A 20,547-nucleotide genomic window follows, 5' to 3' on the forward strand; every position below is an offset into this window, starting at 1 on the left:
GATGTCTGATGGGATTGTGTTTTAGATGTCACTATGAAGGAGAGTACTGGTCCCTGATAAACTGGGGAGCTGCCCAGCACCTGCACTTCTCACGGCCTGAGAATTATGAATTTGTAGATACATGACAGAACGGAAGAATAACTAGCAAAACTCCTGGCTTACGTGAAAGGTGAGATCAACACCAGTGTTTTATGAATTTGATCATCTAGGATGAACAAATTAAGCGCTACCTCTCACCAACCCATCTGGGTGGGGAAGAGGATAAGTGTGTGGTGATGCCCAGCTGTCACCATAAGCTGCCAGCCACTCAGCAGTTTGCAGCAGACGCTTTCCACGGAGTGACAATGTGTTCAGATAATATCACCATCCCCCTGGAACGTGGAAACAAGGATTTCCCCAATATCACACTCAAGGCTGGCACCACATTTGTGAATTTACATTATATAGCCCGCCCGTCGCCCCAGTCTTCATATCTAGCACCTCACCGTTTTGGTGTGTAGGAGCTTTCAACTGGAAGGAAACTTACTTTAAAAATAGACATTTTTCTCTTTTTGCTTCAAAACCTCCCAATTATTTGTCTTCCTTTACTGAATCTTCTCTGTCTACAAGCTAGTTGCATATAATTGCCAAATAAAATGTTACTTTAAGATTTTTTTTTAAAAAGGCCAATGATGCAACCTGCTTATAGGATAGCAAACTAATATTTAAGGAAAGACTGCCAGTTTAACATTGGAATTTTGACCCAAAAATATTGCCTCAGTTGTAGTAATTCAAGTGAGAGGTAGCAACTTCTGATTAGTGATTAAGAGGTCACGTTCAATCAAGAATAAAACAAAGACAAAAACCGGCCCACAGGATCCACTCTCTCCTTAGTCCCATTCATTCCCCTGGCGCCTGAAGCAGCAGCTTCATTTCTAATGAACCATTTGTTCAGTCCTTTATTCATAGACTAAGATGCATGGGCATCTCTATTTGGATATTTCACTTTCTTCAAACTTAATGTGTCCTAAACCAAGCCCTTCTCATAAACCAGCCTTCTTTCTTTCTTGGTCATTTCTTGGCTGCTTCCAAGGACACTAACCTATTTCAATCCCTCAACACAGCCCCACTATCAACACAACCCCCTCATCACTGGCCTCCATCTCTTCCCACTCACATTCATTTTGCATAGCACCTGCTGCTGAAGTCAGCTTCCTTCACCAATGCTTTCATCCTCCGGCTCCCCCAGGTGGACTGGGATCAAACTCCCAGGTGCAGAAATAAGAATCTGGCAGGGAGATGGTGCACCTGGGGAAATGGCCCTGGGGATTAACCCAGGATTCCTCCATTACTGCAGCAAGTACCCAGGAATACAACCAGCCCGATAAAGAACTCCAGTGTAGGGGCAGGTGTCTCCAACTCGCTTGCTAATGCCAGGTCAGCATTGACAGTTTATCCTCAAGTGACAGCCCTGGGAAATGCCTACAGGAGAGGTAAAGCTTGATTCTAGACCCCGTCTCTGAGATCCCTCCAGACTACCTAAAAGTTGACCAATCATTTTTTTGGCATCATTCTAGTCTCAATTTTCTCTTGGATTTACTGATCCTATAGCATTAAATTCCATACCCAATCCACCTTCAATCCACATAGAAATGGATTGCAACAAGCTTTCAACTTCAGGTCCAGAAATTCATTCTTTGCTTTAAGGATACTTACATTAATGTGCATGAAATGCAGGACTACTATAATTATGGCCTGTTAGCATTTTATTTCATGTTATTAAAGAGAACCTATTTGCATTAAGTTATATTATCATACTTGTTACTAATAATATAATACTTGTTATAAGACTTGCTACTAATAAGTCCTCATTTCCAAACCAAAAAAAATCCTCCAGCTCTCCTATTTCACAAAGGCATTCTCCACATATCTTATTTAGAAATGAGTGAAACTTCTGTATTTTTAGAGATTCACAGAATTAGTGTGGGGCACACACCTTAACAAACCACCTCTCCCAGTCACTGGAACTGATCCAAAGCAAAACATTTTAATTGGAAGATTTTGAAGCGGTCCTGGACAGGGGAGAAAATAATGTCCATATAAAGCCAGCAAATACAGCAACAAAACATTATATCTACAAGGAGAAAAGGAGCAGGGAAAGGAGAGGAATGGTGAATACGAGAAAACCAGGAAAGACAGCAACAGCAGAAGAAGGCTCAGAGGGAGAAAAAATTAATTTCGAGGACCTGAGCATGAAGAACAGCACAGCCTGGCCTTTCAAGAACCTGTCCTCTCCCTGTCACACCTTCTGGGCAGAGGGGGAAGAGGCAAGCCCATGCTCACTAGGCAAGACGCCCTGCAAGACACAGAAATACATTGAATATGGTGTCTCCATTCAAGGGGTAGTTGATGAGACAAGCCGAACCATAATGATAGAAGGCAGAATCCACAATAAGTGCTTCTCACTAAAGTAGCTGAAAGGAGTTCACTGGTTCAATTAGAATTAGGGTACACAGTCATCAGCTATGTGGGAAAAAAGAAGGGAAGGTTGGTGAGTAAAAATGCAAAGTATTCATTAGTTTAAAATTTGAATTGTGTTCTAAAAGTCCAGATTAAAAGAATATATACATATATAAAACTCGCAAGATGTAATGAACGTATGTCAAAGCCAAATAATTAACCACAAACTCCCTTTACGTACATGCCAAGATCTGAGCTCATAGCTCTGGATAAATAATAAGCTATAGTTCATTGACCTGCTTGGGTATTAATGAGCTCATCAAATTTTTTTTTTCAACAATCACAGACATTGCTGTACTTGGAAAATTCTAAGTAGAAAGTCATGTCAACATTAACATTTCTCTGCTAGTTTAAGTCTACATTTGAGGCATAATTTTATAAATTAAAATGTCAGGTGTATTTATTTTGAGATTACCTAGAGACATTCAATTTTGCATTTCACAGACTTTTAATATCCTTTTGTGTCTCCATATAAAACATTTATCTGCGTCAAAACCTTGAAATCATTTGTAGATATACTTTTTCTTTTATTGGCTATGCTAAGAATATTTACCTGTGGGAACTATAATAATTCCAAGCAATTTACTGTCTGGCCAAAAGTATCACATTTGCACATGATTTATTGATGAAGAACTTGTGCAAGCTTAAGTAGCACTTCATCAATAAATGTTTTCCTTAGCTGTTCTGGGACAGAAATAGTGCATCTCTTTTTGGCCTAGTATTATATGGACTTATCCTAAATAGTTGAAAAACTCAACTTGGTTATTCCGTAATTAGACTATTTTGAAAGCCTCTTTGCCATGTTCACTGGGAGGATATTATTGAAGAATTCGTTCACTACCTCACTCACAGTCTGCCCCACTAAGCCCTCAGGGAGAAAATTCTTTCTGCTCTTAGCACCAGGATCGGTTACACTCATTGGCAACTGGGTTATTTCTATCTTATGATGGTAAGAGTCTTTCCCTCACTGTTTTAACTCACTGTATTTCCCTCTTTTTGCTGGTTGCTATAAACCTTAAAGCAAAAGTTGAGGGCCACCTGTGTAAGTTGACAAGCCTCCATGCCATACACCTAGGTAATACTACATAACAGAAATTGTTGTTATTGCCAATACTTTACGTGTTAAATTTTACTTAATGTTCACAATAATCATAAAATATGGAAACTTTTATTTTGCCATCTTTTTATTATGATTTTTTTTTTTAGCTGAGCCATCCTGCCACCTGTTGGCAGCTCAGCAGCAGATCAGCTCAGGCCAGGAATCAAACCGCTGTTGCTCAGAGCTCACGCTCTTGAGTGAGCTCTTAACCAGCTGAGCCACTTGGCCAGCCCTTGTTTTGCCATCTTGATCAGTGAGGAAATTGAAGCCTAGAGAGGAAACTGAGCTAGTAGTAAGTGGCAGACTGTGACTCAACTTAAGTCTTTCTGACATTGAAGATCATGCTTCTAACTACTACTCTGTTACTCTGCCTCCAGGCCCCGCTGATGTTTCTGCCCCTTTGACTCTTTATTCCTTACTAATGAAATACAGTTAGCAGACCGAATTCTTTGGATAAACACCAGGGCTCTTCCGAATCTTCCAAAGGGCATGTCCAACGTCCATCTCGCTCAAGCCGCCCAAGTGCTGGGTGACAAAGTTTTCTGCCGCCAGTCTTTTTTCCAATGACATGCTCTTTACAAGTAGAGATCATTGGCAGCTCTGAGGTTCATTCAGTAAAAGAGGGGAGGTACTGTCTGGAAGGTCTCCTGAATCTGGATTTGCTGTCATGCATGCTGGGCTGGGCCACCATGTTAACTGCATGGTTTGTGCACAAAGACACCTATCCAGGGGGTGCATGAAGGACCATGAACCTGAACTCCAGCCTGTGCTCCGTGCTAGTGTTTCCAAATTTCCAACAGACATGAATCTTCCAGATTCAGAATAATAAATCAGAATTCCCCAGAATTCTCAGGAATTCTGGAAATTATAAGTTTCTCCTAAATTTTACTTACATGTTTTTAAATAATCATGATGACTATAATAGAGAATAATTTCCATAATATTAAACAGTGAATCATTTTTTGTGATAGAGATGCTAAAAGTTTCAGAGATTCTCTGTAATAAAAAAAACTATGTATTGCAATAACATGTGAAAATGATCTCCACCTGTTATTTAATAACAGAAAACACTAAATGAGGATCACATTAACACAAAATAAATGCCAAATAAAAGTCATTTTAAATATTGAAAGATAATATAAAAATATTTACTATTTATAAGATGTCATTCTTAAAATAAAAATTTAAAGCACACAAAGCATTACTTGTCCTATCCAAAGTGTTGGTTTTTGTTTCATTACAGATATTCCAGATGTAAAAAAAATTTTTCTTTCATTTTGCATTGACATTGGTCAAATTGTTAAGAGGCTCTCAAAAGCATAATCAAGATGGGCATTAGGGTTTGCTTCACATAAACTCATTTCCTTTTTTAATCATGAAAATATTTTATCCACTTCTCCTGATTCTGGTTTGGCCATTGAAGTCTATGTGGTTTTCACTAATTCAGATTTTAGATCAGTTTCTGGTTTTATTATATAATGGAGTGTTCTACAACACATTCACATCATCTTCTCTGTGCATTTCTTCTGTTAAATTACTTATAAAGAACAAACTGTAATATATAATATATATACTACAGCAAATATTCCAACACTGAAAATATGCCAGCAAACATTATTGGGTAGTACATCCAAATAACGTAATCTTCAGATCTCCTTAGCAAGCTTGACAAGGTTACACAGAATCACAGGTGGAAATTTCAAATCCAATGGCTTATTTTGCTTCCAAATTTGTTATTTATTGGAACACCACTAATAGGATTTCTATGAAGCATACTATGCATATAAGCTTAATATTAGTTTTACAAGAACGACTCACCGTTAACATCAGATACATTTAGATAGAGCATGGCAACAGTGACAAACAAAACTGACTGATTAGATGATGACCACTTCTCTCCTGTTTGCTCCTGTCTTGACGTTTGGAAGTTCCTACTTTCATGTTTGACTCTGCTATCAGCATTTTCTTTCTTTTTTTTTTTTTAACTTTATCGAGCAATAATTGAAAATACAATTGTATCTATTCAAAGTGTACAACATGGTGATTTGATATACATATATATTGTGGACTGATTATAAAGATTAAGATAATTAACTGCTCTTGCTTTCCATGATATCAGTAGATTCCTTTGACCCAGTAATGTCTTTATGATGATTATTACATTTTAATTCTCAAAGGAGAATTAGAATACTTTGTCCCATTTTCCCAATTTCATGACTAGTTTTTCTTGGGATTCAGAATTCAGGGAAACGTATGTTTTTTCTGGAAATTGCAGCTGAGACTGTGTCCATCAGAGGAAGGGGGTGTGTTTTTCTGGGAGGAAAAACCTTTTCAGGTGACTTATTCCCACAAGGCCTTTGACAAATTCACAAAAATGTGCTCATAGGCTATTTTATCTGTCAGCTTGAAAAGACCTCAAAGGCACAGGAAAAGTATTACTTAGTACCTTAGGAGTCACATAAATATCTTTAAATATGCAAAGCCACTAGCAAATGCCCATGTTTATTTGACCAAAAACAGGGACAAGCAGGAGGAAAACATGAGATAAGGTAAAATATTTTTATAAGTACTTCTGGACTACAGTTTTTGACATGGCCTAGGCATTATCAATATCAGCTATCCAATATAAAAAAATAGTATTAATCTGGGTTTTGGCAAATCACTCTCCTTGATTTGCCCCACCCCCATCCAAGTACTTAAATACACCATTACATAGGCTGGTTATTATGTAAAATGTTTTCACACATGTGGTCTTGCTTAAGAGAATAATGGAAATGGACCAATACATATTTTAAGCATCTACAATGTGTCAAACACTATGCCACATGTTTCAAATGTGTTCTCTCAATCCTTAAACTAATCCTATAGGATAGGTATTGATTTTATTCCATGAAAAAAATAAGGCTCAAGGGGCCGGCCAAGTGGTGCGTTGGTTAAGAGTTGGCTTGGGACGCCAGCTCTGAGCAGCAGGGCCCCGGTTCTGATCCCACATGAGGGCCAGTGATGCTGCGCCCTCTACAGCTAAGATGGTGAACAACAACTCGACCTGGAGCTGGGCTGCTGTGAGTCGCCAGTGATGGCGTAGGCTGCAGCCCCTGCTGCAGTGAGCTGCCCACTGCTGTGAGCTTCTGTGAGTGGCTGGCAGTCAGCGTGAGCCACCGTGAGCAGCCATCCAGTGGCCGGCGACTGATCTGCCTCACCTGGGAAGAACATAATGATAATACCAACATGGGCCAGTGAGGTGACATCCTCCACAACTAGACTGAAGAACCAAAGGACAGCAATTTGTCTGTTCCCCTACCCCCATTCCCCAACACTGTTCCCCTCCCCCAATTCCCCAATAACATCTTTAAAAAAAAAGTTTTTTAAATTTAAAAAACGGGCTCAAAACCATTATTTTTAAATAGCCATATAGCTAGTAAGTGACACCGCCTAAAATTTAGTCTAAGTCCATCTTCAAAACTCCATGCTTTTCTACCACATATGGCAAATCAAAAAAATAGTGGCAAATCACATCTGGTGGCTGCCATGGCCCCACTCCCTACTCCCCAGCTAGGGGAAGACCATGCAACCTGTCTGCTCCATGAGGACTAACCTTGCTAACCTCAAGGTAATAAGACCTTTCCTTGTACACACTTAAATAAAACTAGGGATGTTTACTACCCGTATTTGAAAGGAACATACAATAAACTTGGAAGCAGAATATAAAGTTTGGGAAAAGGATTTAAAATACACATTGCAGATCCAAGATGGTAGAGTAGATAAACACTGAGCTTGCCTCCTCCTGTGATCACATTAAAATTTCAACTAAATTACAGAACAATCAACCAAGAGAACCATCTGAAATCAGGCTGAATAGAGGTTTTATAACTAAGGCTACAAAGAAAAAGCCACAAGGAGACTGGTAGGAGGGCTGGAGGAGCAGAATGGGAAGCTCCACATGTGCATGTGGTGATTGAGAATTGGGAGGCATATCTCATCCATGGAGGTTCCCCACCCCCAGAGGAGTGAGGGACCCCATCCCCATACGAGGGACCCCATCCCCATACCAGGCTCCCTAACATGAGTATCAGTGCCAGGAAAAGGAGCCACATACCATCTGGCTGTGAAAAACAGAAAAGGTTCCAACAATCCTGGTGGGATGGAAGGCTGTGGGAAACCCAGACATCCTCTTTAAGGGCCCATGCACAAACTCACTCACTCGTAGGCACTTGCCCTGGGCTCTGGTGGAGAGACAGTGATTTGGAAAAGGTCAGACACATATAGGGAGAGACTCAGTTGTGTGACTTCAGGGTGAGGACAGGAGGAATGGTAGCCATTTTTCCTGTGTAGAATCCATTGCCTGAGCAGCTGGCAGGCAGGTGCCATCTTTCACAAGGCCAAATCTGAATCTGCACTGGGCTGGTGAACTCTGCTGGCTCTACCCACACACTCCACCCTGGTGACTCTCTGAAACACTGCCCCACCCAACTCACTCAATGCCTGCATCACTTTCTCAGGGATCAGCCAGCCCTGCCTACATTGCACTCTTTCATGGACAACGCTTCAGAGTCTGTGGGCCCTAGGTGGGCAACAGCTGGCCTCAGTGTGCTCTGAGACTTTTGCTGAGTAGCTCCAGGCTCAGCACTGGCACCAAACCAGAATCGACATTAAACTGGTGAACACTCATTCCATCCTGGTGACTCCTTGAGACCCTGTCTCATGCAAATAGCATACCACTTGGGCTCTATCAGTGGCTAAGCCTTAGGGGAACCAGCAGACAGCAGCAGGCCTCAGAGTGTCCTGGGTTTTTTACAGAGCTACTCCAGGCCTGGTATTGGTGGCTGCCAACCTCGGTTCAAAGCATGCCTCTTCCATGGGCTTCCAGGTTCAGCACAGGCAACCAACTGCAGATTGCTTTGTAGCTCCACCAGGTAGCTGCCAGCCAGTCACAGGCAGTGGGTGACCTGGCCCTGCAACAGAGCCCCTCCCAAGAGGCCCCAGAACCAACATACCTGGAGATTGGCTTCAGTCCACAGTAGGGTACCACCCAATTGGGCACACAGGGGCACACGCAAAGAGCAGTCTCAGAAGGCACTAGAGCCCACTGGGAAGAATCCTGCTCCATAGGGTAAGCATCTCCCACAGCAGCCTGTAAGATGTGGATGTGGCCAAACCCCAGAGGCAAGTCAGCCTGAGGGTCAATCTCACCCACTGATGTGCCAACAGCAATCAAGGCTCAACTGTAAAAGGAGGCCACACACAACCCACACAAGGGGCACCCCTGAAGCACGTGGTGCAGGTGACTAAGGTACCACAGGGCACCTACTACATAAGGCCACCCACCCAAGACTGGCAGATGTAGCAGATCTACCTAATACATAGAAACAAACACAGAGAGACAGAGAAAATGAGGAAACAAAGAAATATGTCCCAAATTAAAGAACAGGAGAAAACTCCAGAAAGAGAACTAAACAAAATGGAGGCAAGCAACTTACCAGATATAGAGTTCAAAACAATGGTTATAACAATGCTCAAGGAACTTAGTGAGAACTGCACTAGAAGAAATCACCAGAAGACTAGATGAAGCAGAGGATCGGGAACAAATCAGCAATTTGGAAGACAAGGTAGCAGAAAACACCCAATCAAAAAGCAAAAGAAAAAAGAATTTTAAAAAATGAGGATAGTTTAAGAGACCTCTGGGAAAACATCATGCATCATAGGTGTACCCTAGGAAGAGACAGAGAGCAAGGAGTTAAAAACCTATTTGAAGAAATAATGATGAAAAACTTCCCTAACCCAGTAAAGGAAATAGACACACAATTCTTTGAAGCCCAGAGAGTCCCAAACAAGATGAACCAAAACAGGCCCACACCAAGACACACAGTAATTAAAATGGCAAAGGTTAAAGACAAAGAGAGACTACTAAAAGCAGCAAGAGAAAGGCAACTAGTTACTTACAAGTAAACTCCCATAAGATTGTTAGTTGGCTTCTCAACAGAAACTTTGTAGGCCAGAAGGGATTGACATGAAATATTTAAAATGATAAAAGAAAGAACCTGCAACCAAGATTACTCTACCCAGCAAGGCTATCATTTAAAATCGAAGGAGAGATAAAGAGCTCCCCAGACCAAGAAAAAGCTAAAGGAGTTCATCACCACCAAACCAGTACTACAAGGAATGTTATGGGGATTTTTCTTGAAGAAGAAGAAAGGGGAAAAGAAAAGTATTATAAAGATGAAACATAAAATGGCAATAACTGTGTGTCTATCAATAATCGCTTTAAATGTAAATGGATTAAATGCTCCAATCAAAAGAAATAAGGTAGCTGAATGGATAAGGAAACAAGACCTGTACATATGCTCTCTACAAGACACCAATTGCAGATCAAAAGACACACACAGGCTGAAAGTAAATGGATAGAAAAAAGTATTTTATGTGAATAGAAATGAAAAAAATGGGGTGGCAATACCAATACCAGACAAAATTAACTTTAAAACAAAGGATAAAATAATAGACAAAGACGGACATTACATAATGATAATGGGGTAAATTTAACAAAACGATAACATTTGTGAACATTTATGCATCCAAAATAGGATCACCTAAATATATAAAGCAAATATTGACCAACATAAAGGGAGAGCTTGAGAGTAATACATTAATAGCAGGGGACACTGACACCAATGGACAGATCTTCAAGACAGAAAATCAACAAGGAAATAGCAGCCTTAAATGACACACAAGACCGGATAAATTTAATTGACATTTTAAGAACATTTCATGCTAAAGCAGCAGAATACACATTCTTTTCAAGTGGAATATTTTCCAAGATAGACCACATGTTAAGCCACAAAATAAGTCTCAATAAATTTAAGAAAACTGATCATATCAAGCCTCTTCTCTGACCACAATGGTATAAAACTAAAAATTGATTACAAGAAAAGAAATGAAAACCACACAAACACATGGAGGCTAAATAACGTGCTAATAAATAATAAATGGGTCATCAATGAGATCAAGGAAAAAATGAAAAAATACCTTGAGACAAATGAAAATGAAAACACAATGCCCAAAATCTATGTGACACAGCGAAAGCAGTCCTAAGAGGGAAATTCATAGCAATACAGGCCTACCTCAAGAAACAAGAAAAATCTCAAATAAGCAATCTAAACTCACACCTAAAGGAACTAGAAAAAGTACCACAAACAAAGCCTACAGTGAGTTGAAAGACGCAAATAATAAAGTTCAGAGTGGAAATAAATGAAATAGAATCTAAACACAAACACACACACACACACACACACACACACACACACACACATCAATGAAAACAATAGCTGGTTCTTTTAAAAGATAAACAAAATTCATAAACCTTTAGACAGACTCCTCACGAAAAAAAGAGGACCCAGATGTAAAATCAGATATGAAAGAGGAGATATGACAACTGCCACCACAGAAATACAAAGGATTAAGAGAAAATATTATGAATAATCATATGCTTACAAATTGGACAATCTGGAAGAAATGGATAAATCTCTAGAAACATACAGTCTTCCAAGACTGAATCAAGAAGAAATAGAAAATCTAATCTGACTGATAACTACTAACTAAATCAAATCAACAATAAAAAAACTCCCACCAACAAAAGTCCTGAATCACATGGTTTCACAGGTAAATTTTGCCAAAGATTCAAAAAGAGTTAAACCTATTTTTCCAAAACTGTTCCAAAAAATTCAAGTGCAGGAAAGCTCCCAAGCTTATCTTATGAGACCACCATAACCTTGATTCCAAAACCAGATAAAGACATTACAAAAAAAAAGAGAAAATTATAGGCCAATATCCCTGATGAACATAGATGAAAATCCTCAACTGAATATTAGCAAACTGAATACAGCAATACATTAAAAATATTATATACCATGATCAAGGGGATTTATTCCTGGGATGCAAGGTTGGTTCAATATCCACAAGTCAATTAATGTGATACGTCACATAAACAAAATGAAAGCTAAAAACCATATGATCCTATCAATAGATGCAAAAAACAACATTTGACAAAATTTAGCGTCCATTCATGATAAAAACTCTCAGCAAAGTAGAAATAATGGAAACATATGATGTGTGATCAAACAATATGGTGAATGTTTAAATTTAAAAAAATTATTACAGTAAAATACACATTGCCATTAATCCCCTCAAAATACTTCCCCTTGCTTCGAACACACTTATCCCATCATTCTTGTCACTTTCTTCTTTTTTTTTTTTTAAGATTTTATTGGGGAATTGGGGGAGGGAACAGTGTTGGGGAATTGGGGAAGGGGAACAGACAAGTTGCTGTCCTTTTGTTCTTTAGTCTAGTTGTGGAGGACATCGCTTCACTGGCCCATGTTGGTATTGTGATTATTGCACTCTTCCCGGCTGAGGCAAATCGGTCACCGGCCACTGGATGGCCGCTCATGGTGGCTCACAACAGGTCATGCTGGATGCTGGCCACTCATGCTGGCTGTCAGCCACTCACGGTAGCTTACGGCAGCCCACTGCAGCCCCACTGCAGCCTATGTCAGCGACTCACAGCACCCCAGCTCCAGGTCAAGCTGTTGTTCACCATCTTAGATATAGAGGGTGCAGCGTCACTGGCCTACATGGGATCCGAACTCGCAGCACTGCTGCTCAGAGCTCCCACTCCCAAGCCAACTCTTAACCAACGAGCCACTCGGCCAGCTCTCACCTTATTTTTTGATCACCATCACATCACTTGTGCTACAGCAAATTCTGTCAAATAAAAACATTATGGTATATCTTTGTCCACATTAGTCACCGGATTTGGCATCATGCGACTTCTGGCTCTTACCCAAAGTCAAAATGACCATGAAAGGTAAATGTTTTAAATTGATTCAGGACATTGAGACAGTCATGACAGAGCAACTAAAGACACACAAAAGAGAACTTCCAGAACTGCTTCAGAAAGTAGCAAGAACAATGGGATAAGTGTGTTTGAAGCGAGGGGGAGTATTTTGAGGTGGATTAATGGCCAATGTGTCTTGTACTATAATAATTTTTTTTTTAATTTAACCCTCTCTCAAGCGCAACTGATCTCCCAGATTCATTGCACACAAAGATGCCGCTATGAAATACATCTTTACTGTACTAACAAAAATGACTGGTGATAGGTTATGGTAGAGGTGGAAGATATGGAAGCGATGAGTCATGATACTTAAGTTAACTGTTAGATATTTGAAAATTTGTGTACAATGAATCTGTGAGATCAGTTGCGCCCGATGGAGGGTTAAACATTCACCATATTCTTTGATCACACCTCATACACTAGCCAAGATATGGAAGGAACACAAGTGCCCATTAATAGATAACTGGATAAAGAAGAGGTGGTACATATATACAATGGAATATTACACAGCCATGTAAAAGAATGAAATCTTACCATTTGCAACAACATGGATGGACCCAGAGGGTATTCTGCTAAGTCAGATAGAGAAATACAAATACCACATGATCTCACTTATATGTGGAATCTAAAGAACTAAATAAATGAACAAATAAAACAGAAAACAGACTCATAGGTACAGAGAACAAACCAATGGTTGCCAGAGGGAAGGGGGGTTGGAGAGCGGGGTTAAAGAGGTGAAGGGATTAAGAAATACTTGTACAAACGGACAGTTACAACATAGTCACGGGGATGTAAAGTACAACACAGAAAATAGAGTCAATAATGTTGTAACTACTATGTATAGTGCCAGGTAGGTACTAGACTAAATGGGGGGATCACTGCATAAATTATATAAATGTCTAACCACTATGCTGTACATCTGAAACCAATATAAAGTAATATTGAATGTGAACTGTAACTGAAAAAGATAAATAATTCATTAAAAAAAATAAATAAACAAAATAGATATTGCAAACATAGTACAAATGGTCTGTCTTACCTTTAAATATTTCATCAGCTTCTGAATTTTCCAATATTCTGATGGCAAATCTGCATTTGCTTCCTGACGATGATCAGGTGGCTCTTCATCTTCTTCACTCTCTGAGGAGCTCTCACTCATAATTTCCTCAACCTTGTCAGCATTCTTACTAAGAACAATAACAACAACCTATGATGAACATATTAATGCTACAGCATAGATATGGTTATAATGTTACTTTTTCAGTTGCACATACGTAAGTGATAAAAACACAGAAAATCAAGAACAGAGGGGAACTTACCGTACTCAACCTGATAAAGAACATATACAAAACCTATAGTATTGTCATACTTAATGGTGAAAGACTTAACGCTCTCCCCCTCAGATTGAGAACAACCAAGGTGTTCACTTTGACCACTGCTGTTCAACACATTACTTGAGTCTCTAGTTTTAGACAGAAATCTAAGAAAACTTGCATAGGATGTGTATGCTGAAAACTACATAATGCTGGTGAAAGAAATCAAAGGCCTAAATAAATAGAGAGACATATAGTGTTCATTCATTCTAAGAGTTGATATAGTTAAGATACCAATTCTCCCCAAATTGGTAGAGGTTTAATGCAGTTTTCATGACAATCTTCAATAAGTTTTTCTGTAGATATAGCAAGATTATTCTAAATTTATGTAGAAAGAAAAGAAACTAGACTAGCTAAGACAATTTTTGAAAAAAAAGAAAGTGAGAAAAATCATTTTCCAGATTTTAAGATTTACTATATAGCTGCAGTAATCAAGACAGTGTGGTATTGGTGAAGGGTTAGATATAAAAATCAACTGAACATAATAAAGACCCAGACATAGACCCATACATGTATGCCCAACTGATTTTGACAATGGTGCAAAAGCAATTCAATGGTGGAAAGTAGCCTTTTCTTCAAAGGGTGCTGGAGCAACTGGACATCCATAGTCCAAAGAAAAAGAAAAAGGAACTTCAACCTAAATCTCACACCTTATATAAAATTAACTCAAGCTGAATTACAGTATTTAATGTAAAACGTAAAACTATAGAAACTCTTAAAAAAAACACAAAGGAGATAATTTTCAGTACTAAGGGCTTCATGAAGAGTTCTTAGACATGCCATCTAAAGCACAATCCATAAAAAAAATTGATAAATTGAACTTCATCAAAATTAAAATCTTGTTTTATGTGAGACCCTATATTAAGAGGATGCAAAGACAAATTACAGAGAGGAGAACATATTTGCAAACTACATTCCAACCAAGGATATCCAAAAATAGATAAAGAACTCTAAAAATTCAACATTTGAAAAATTATTGAATTGGAAAATTAGCAAAAGACATAATGAGACATTTCACTGAAGAACATATATGGATAGCAATAGCTCATAAAAAGATGTTCAACATCACTAACCATTAGGGAAATGCTAAGACCACAAAAGGACATCACTATGCATCTTCAAGAACAGTTAAAATAAAAGACATGGGCAATACCAAATGCTGGCAAGGATAAGGAGAAACTGAGTCTCATACACTGTTGGTGGAAAGGGAAAATAGTATGGCTACTCTGGAAGAATTTGGAAATTTCTTAAAAAGCTAAACACACAATTACTATATGTATCAGCAGTTGGGCATTTATCCTAGAGAAATGAAAACTTACATCCATACAAAAACCTGTATATGACTGTTGATAGCCGCTTTGTTATTAATAGCCAAAAACTGCAAAGAACTGAAATTTCCCTCAGTAGGTGGATAATTAAACTATGGAAAATCCATATCATAGAACGGTATTTAGCAATAAGGGACAAACTATTAATACACACAACTTAGATGGCTATTAAAGGTGTTATGGGGATGAGAAAAAGGCCAGTATCAAAAATGTGTGATTCTACTTATATGACATTCTCAAAATGACAAAATTATAGAAATGGAAAAGAGATTAATGGTTGCCAGGAATTGAGAATGATCAGGGGACGGGAGTGGGTATGGCTATAAAGGGGTAGCAGGAGAGTTCTGTATGGTGACAAAACAGCTCTGTATCTGGATTGTCATGGTCACCACACCAATCTACATGTGATAAAATGACATGGAACTATACATATACATTGTACCAATGTGAATCTCCTGGTTTTGATATTGTACTATAGTTACCCATGATGCAACCACTGCGGGAAGTTACGTGAAGTGTAGATGAGACCTCTCTGTACTATCTGTGCAACTTTCTGTGAATCTAAAATTATTTCAAAATAAAATTTTTAAAAATTGTCAAAAAATGGAATAGTTTATTATGTTGAACCACCCCACCCCCCCAAAAAAAATAGCATAAATGGAGTAGATTATCTTAAAGTTTGGTTTTATCCCAAACTTGCAAACTTTAAATGCAAAATTTCTGCCATTTCTTCCCACCACGACTCTAAAACTCTCTAATAAGAGAGGCTGACCCTCCTCCAAATATGTTGCTTTTGTTGTCAAACTGAAAATTGGGTAAGAAGTTTATAGCCTCGCATTAATGGCTCCTTTAATGAGAAATAACAATGCATCACTTTAGAATTGACAGAGCCATCAGTGATCAGTAAAGGAAGGCTCAGAAAGATGATTCGACCTTGCTATGATACGATCGTTCAGAGGCAGGAGATCAGCTAAGAGCCCATGTTCCTACCACTCAGTTCACTGCTCTTTGCATTAAATACATTGTATAGGGTTAACTAATACTAGTAAATCCTTGTATTTCAAGTAACTCTGCATTGAAAGGATATCTTGTGAATACATTTTTAAAAAGCCAGTATTATCATTTTTACAACATTCCTAGTCACTGTCAATATAAATGTCTTAGGGACCTCATATAATAGTAAGAATGCCATAATTAGCATTAACTAGTCTGTTGTGTAAGAAATAGCCTTAAAGAACTTTCCATGTCAACAGAAACATACTGAGCTAATTGTGCTCTTCCAGGTGAAACAGACAGTGTTGACTTGTCAGGTCTTCCTCCATGTTTTTCCTCTTGGGTGTCTCTTAGGGAGATTTTGCGGCTAAAAAAATATATATATATATATATTACCTTTATTAATTACTTTATGCTGATTAACAGGAAATTACAAATAGAAATGTATACAAATATTCCATCATTTTCATACACACAAAGGATCTGTTTTCCTGACACAGGAGAATGATGATCAGTTCCAGCCTCATTTGATACCCTTTTGTCCTTTAAGTACAGCCGTGCATTTTCTATAATGCAGCAATATTTTGTCCAGTATTTCTTTGTACTAGGAACAGGTCTTCACAGGCTGCCATTGTTGTGACAGTCCTTCACTCTCTGCCTTCTAATCTAGTGGCTTACTGCCCTGATCACTGTCGCCTCTTCTTACCCTCCCTACCCAACATTACAGCAGGGCCTTACCTGGTTTTCCAGGTGTTCCCAGGTTTAGCAAAGTCCTTGGCACCCACTGGGTTTTCATGAAATACTTAAGTAAATGCTTAATTGAAAACAATAAGCACATGGGAAAAGCAGAATTTAAAATTCCACCTCCCGGTTAACAGAGTAGCTCACATTTGTCATTTTCAGACTCACTCTTTCCAATAGTCACAAAAGTCAAACATCCCAAAATCAATGACAATCAGGAGTGTCTCCTTTTTCCACAGGACTCCTTACTGTCAGCTCTCTGGATTTGCCTCCAAAACAAAATCACCCCATGGTGCTCACAACCCCTGCAGGGGAAGGTTCTCATGTGACCAGCTGGGAGTCAGTTCGTAACCCATCAGAGAACAAAGCAGAACACTAAAAATAATCTGAAACTTGTAAGACTATTTGCTAAATTTTAAAAAGTGCTCTTAGTGCTTCTGACTGTCTTAGCATTTACTTACCACTGGCCCTTAATCTTTGCTTTCGTACCTACTTATAGAGGGTCCTAAACGGAGCTAGTCTTGTATATTTCAGAAATTCATCAAACGAGTGTCCACTTTACTTGAGCCTGTTACTATTTTTCAGGCTCTAGCCTTTCTGTAGTATTTATTTATAAGTTCGGTTTCTAGAGCAGACAGTGGAAGGTTTCCCCTCATTAACGCCATATAATTTTAATCCAAATTCCCCGAGCACTTACCTAGGTCCCTACCACTATGTTTATATACCACATGTGATTGCACCATGTGTTTTATCATCTTTCTCACATGTTATTTGCTCTGACTCACCAACTATGTGAAAGTGAATTATGTTCTTCCCTTCCCTTCACAGTAACCACACATAAACAATGTTGACTGTCAAATTTCTCTGCTTGAAATAAGAAGAGGAACAGGAAGGCATCAACTCGTATTAGGAGGGAGATGATTTTTAACTAGTCTGTATTTTTCTACTATGCAATAAAGTTATAAAAAAATTAGGCAAACGTGGTTACCGACGATGTTTTCAAAAAAAATCCCATCCTGCAAATGTCTACATACTCTTTGACATCAACAGTGGTCTTCCAGTTTAAACTTGGCTCTAATCTCTTGGTCATTTGATTCTTCCCAAAATTAATTTTGTTCTTCTCCAGCTTACTCTTGTTTGAACTAGTAATAGGTTTATGTAAGGCATCTGCGTCTTCCTTCTTCGGTGCCTCCTTAGGCTGATCCTTTACCTTTTGCTGTTCTTCACTGAATCTGGTCTGGTTTATTTAAAAAAAAAAAGTAAGAATAACATTTACAATGACATCACTTCTGAATGATTGAGTACTATCTGAAAATTAACACTGGTGATTAATTCAGAAAAGGAAGTCTCAGATACACCTAACTTGTGTTGCTTAATGATACAAATTGAAGAAGGGCAACTTCAGGCCTGAGGCCTCTATTGGAGTTAGACTGACAGTAATGTGAGTCTAAACTTCACTTCTGGTGTAGCACTGACACAACAGCAGGACTGGACCGCCTCGCTCCTCACCTCCACTAGAGAAAATTAAATTCAAACCCTATATTGACTGGGACTCATCACATGCAAATTGCTGAAACCAAGGATAAAGAGAATATCTTGCAAGTAGCCAGAGATGAAGACGCATTATAGACAGAGGAGGAAACACAGCCATTAAAAGAGCTAGTGGTCACCAGAGGGGAAGGGGGGAGGGGGTGGTAGATGAGGGTAAACAGGTCAAATATATGGTGATGGAAGGAGAACTGACTCTGGGTGGTGAACACACAATGTGATATATAGATGATGTATTACAGAACTGTACACCTGAGACCTGCGTAACTTTACTAACAATTGTCACCCCAATAAACTTGAATTAAAAAAAAAAGGGAGAAGAAAAAAAGAGACTTTTCATCAGAAACAATGCAAGCCAGAAAAAAAGGGAATTATATCTTTCAAGTACTAAAAGGGGGGTGGGGAACTTGTCAGCCCAAAATTCTATACTGAAACAAAACAAACAAACAAAGTCTTTCAAAGATGAAGGTAAAAATACTTTCACAGATGAACAGAAACTGAGAATTCACTGTCAGAAAGCCTGTGCTAGAAGAAACGTTAATGAAGTTCTTCAGTCAGAAGGAACATCATACCATACTGAAACAAGGATCTACACAAAGAAATGAAAATCTGTAGAAATGGTAAAAATAAAGAGAAAAGACTCTAACCTTTATACTCATTCTAAATTTTAAAATAGTAAAAGTGTTTTGAGGGGGCTAGCAGCATGTAAAAGTGAAATGTATGACAACACTGGCACAAAGGATAGGGAGGGGCATTCAAGACACTATGATTTAAACTATTTGTGAAATTGTATAATATTATTTAAAGTCATACAGAATAAATTATATATATATATGTACCTGCATATATAGACATATATGTATATTAAAAGCCCTAAGGCAGCAACTAAGACACTTTTACAGAAAAGTATAATTGTACACTTGAAACCTATGTAATTTTGCTAACCGTTGTCACCCCAATGAATTTCAATTAAAAAAAAGTATAACTGATTAACTAATAGCATAATGAAAATGGAATCATTTCTGAGACTCAATTTAAAAAGGACAAAAAAATAAGATAAAAAGAACAAATGGGACAAATAGAAAATAACTAGCAAGATAGTAAATTTTAATTCAACTCTATCAGTAATTACATTGAATTAAAAAGGCTTAGAAACTTCATTTGAAAAAGAAATCATCAGCTTGGATGAAAAAGGACACCACAACTATTTGTGTTCTAAAAGAAACCATTTTACATATAGAGATATAAATATATTAAAAGTAAAATGCTGAAGAAAATATTCTATGCAAACAATTAAAAGGAAACAGGAATAGCTATATTACAATCAGACAAAATAGACTTCAAAACAAGTAATATTATCAAAGAGGAAGACACATAATGACATAATCAATTAACACACACTTCTGTGTATTCACTACACAACAGAACTTCAAAATACATGATGCAAAAACAGAACTAAAAGGAAAAATACATAAATTCACAATTGGGAAATTGAAAATGGCAGTAATCAATAAAACGAGCAGACCAAAAAATTAATAAGAATATAGGCGACCTGAGCAACACTATTAATCAACTTGACTTAATTGATATTTATAGACCATGCCATGCAAAATACACATTCTTCTCAAATGCACAAGGAAAAATTCACCAGAATACACCATAATCTGGGCCATAAAACAAACATCAACATACTTAAAAGAACTAAAACCATAACAAAATATGTTCTCTTAATACAATGGCGTTAAATTTAATACAATGATAATAACACATCACCACTTCCAAGCAGTGATGGGCTCTTCTACCATGGATGGGTTAAGGGGAGGCCCCGACAGGAAGAATGTAATAAAGTGCTCGCCCCCTTCTACCCAGAGCAGTGTCAGCAGAGGCCCTGTAGGGAGACTGAACCTTCACCCCTGCTCAGCAGTAATGAAGCACCTACACCACCAGAGTTGTCAATGGAGACTAAGTGGGGAACTTGGACTTTTACCCCCACCTTGCAGTACTCCCAGACCTCCACCAGTGAGGTATCCAAGAAGGTCTGCTGAAACAACAGATTTAAATATAATCCAAAGTTTCACA

General features: G+C 38.3%; 1 protein-coding gene across 1 annotated transcript in view; it reads right to left on the bottom strand.

The window, feature by feature from the left end:
- ODAD2 (outer dynein arm docking complex subunit 2) overlaps nt 1-20,547 on the bottom strand; it is a 161,473-nt gene that overhangs the window by 115,341 nt on the left and 25,585 nt on the right. Inside the window, exons 8-10 of the mRNA XM_019654386.1 lie at nt 17,955-18,157; nt 16,448-16,546; nt 13,525-13,672 (exon numbers count right to left, since the gene is read on the bottom strand). Coding sequence (XP_019509931.1) covers nt 13,525-13,672; nt 16,448-16,546; nt 17,955-18,157 — 450 coding nt within the window. The remainder of the gene's footprint in view (nt 1-13,524; nt 13,673-16,447; nt 16,547-17,954; nt 18,158-20,547) is intronic.

The sequence above is a fragment of the Hipposideros armiger genome, unplaced genomic scaffold (assembly GCF_001890085.2).
Source record: "Hipposideros armiger isolate ML-2016 unplaced genomic scaffold, ASM189008v1 scaffold_221, whole genome shotgun sequence".
Classification (NCBI taxonomy): Eukaryota; Metazoa; Chordata; class Mammalia; order Chiroptera; family Hipposideridae; genus Hipposideros; species Hipposideros armiger.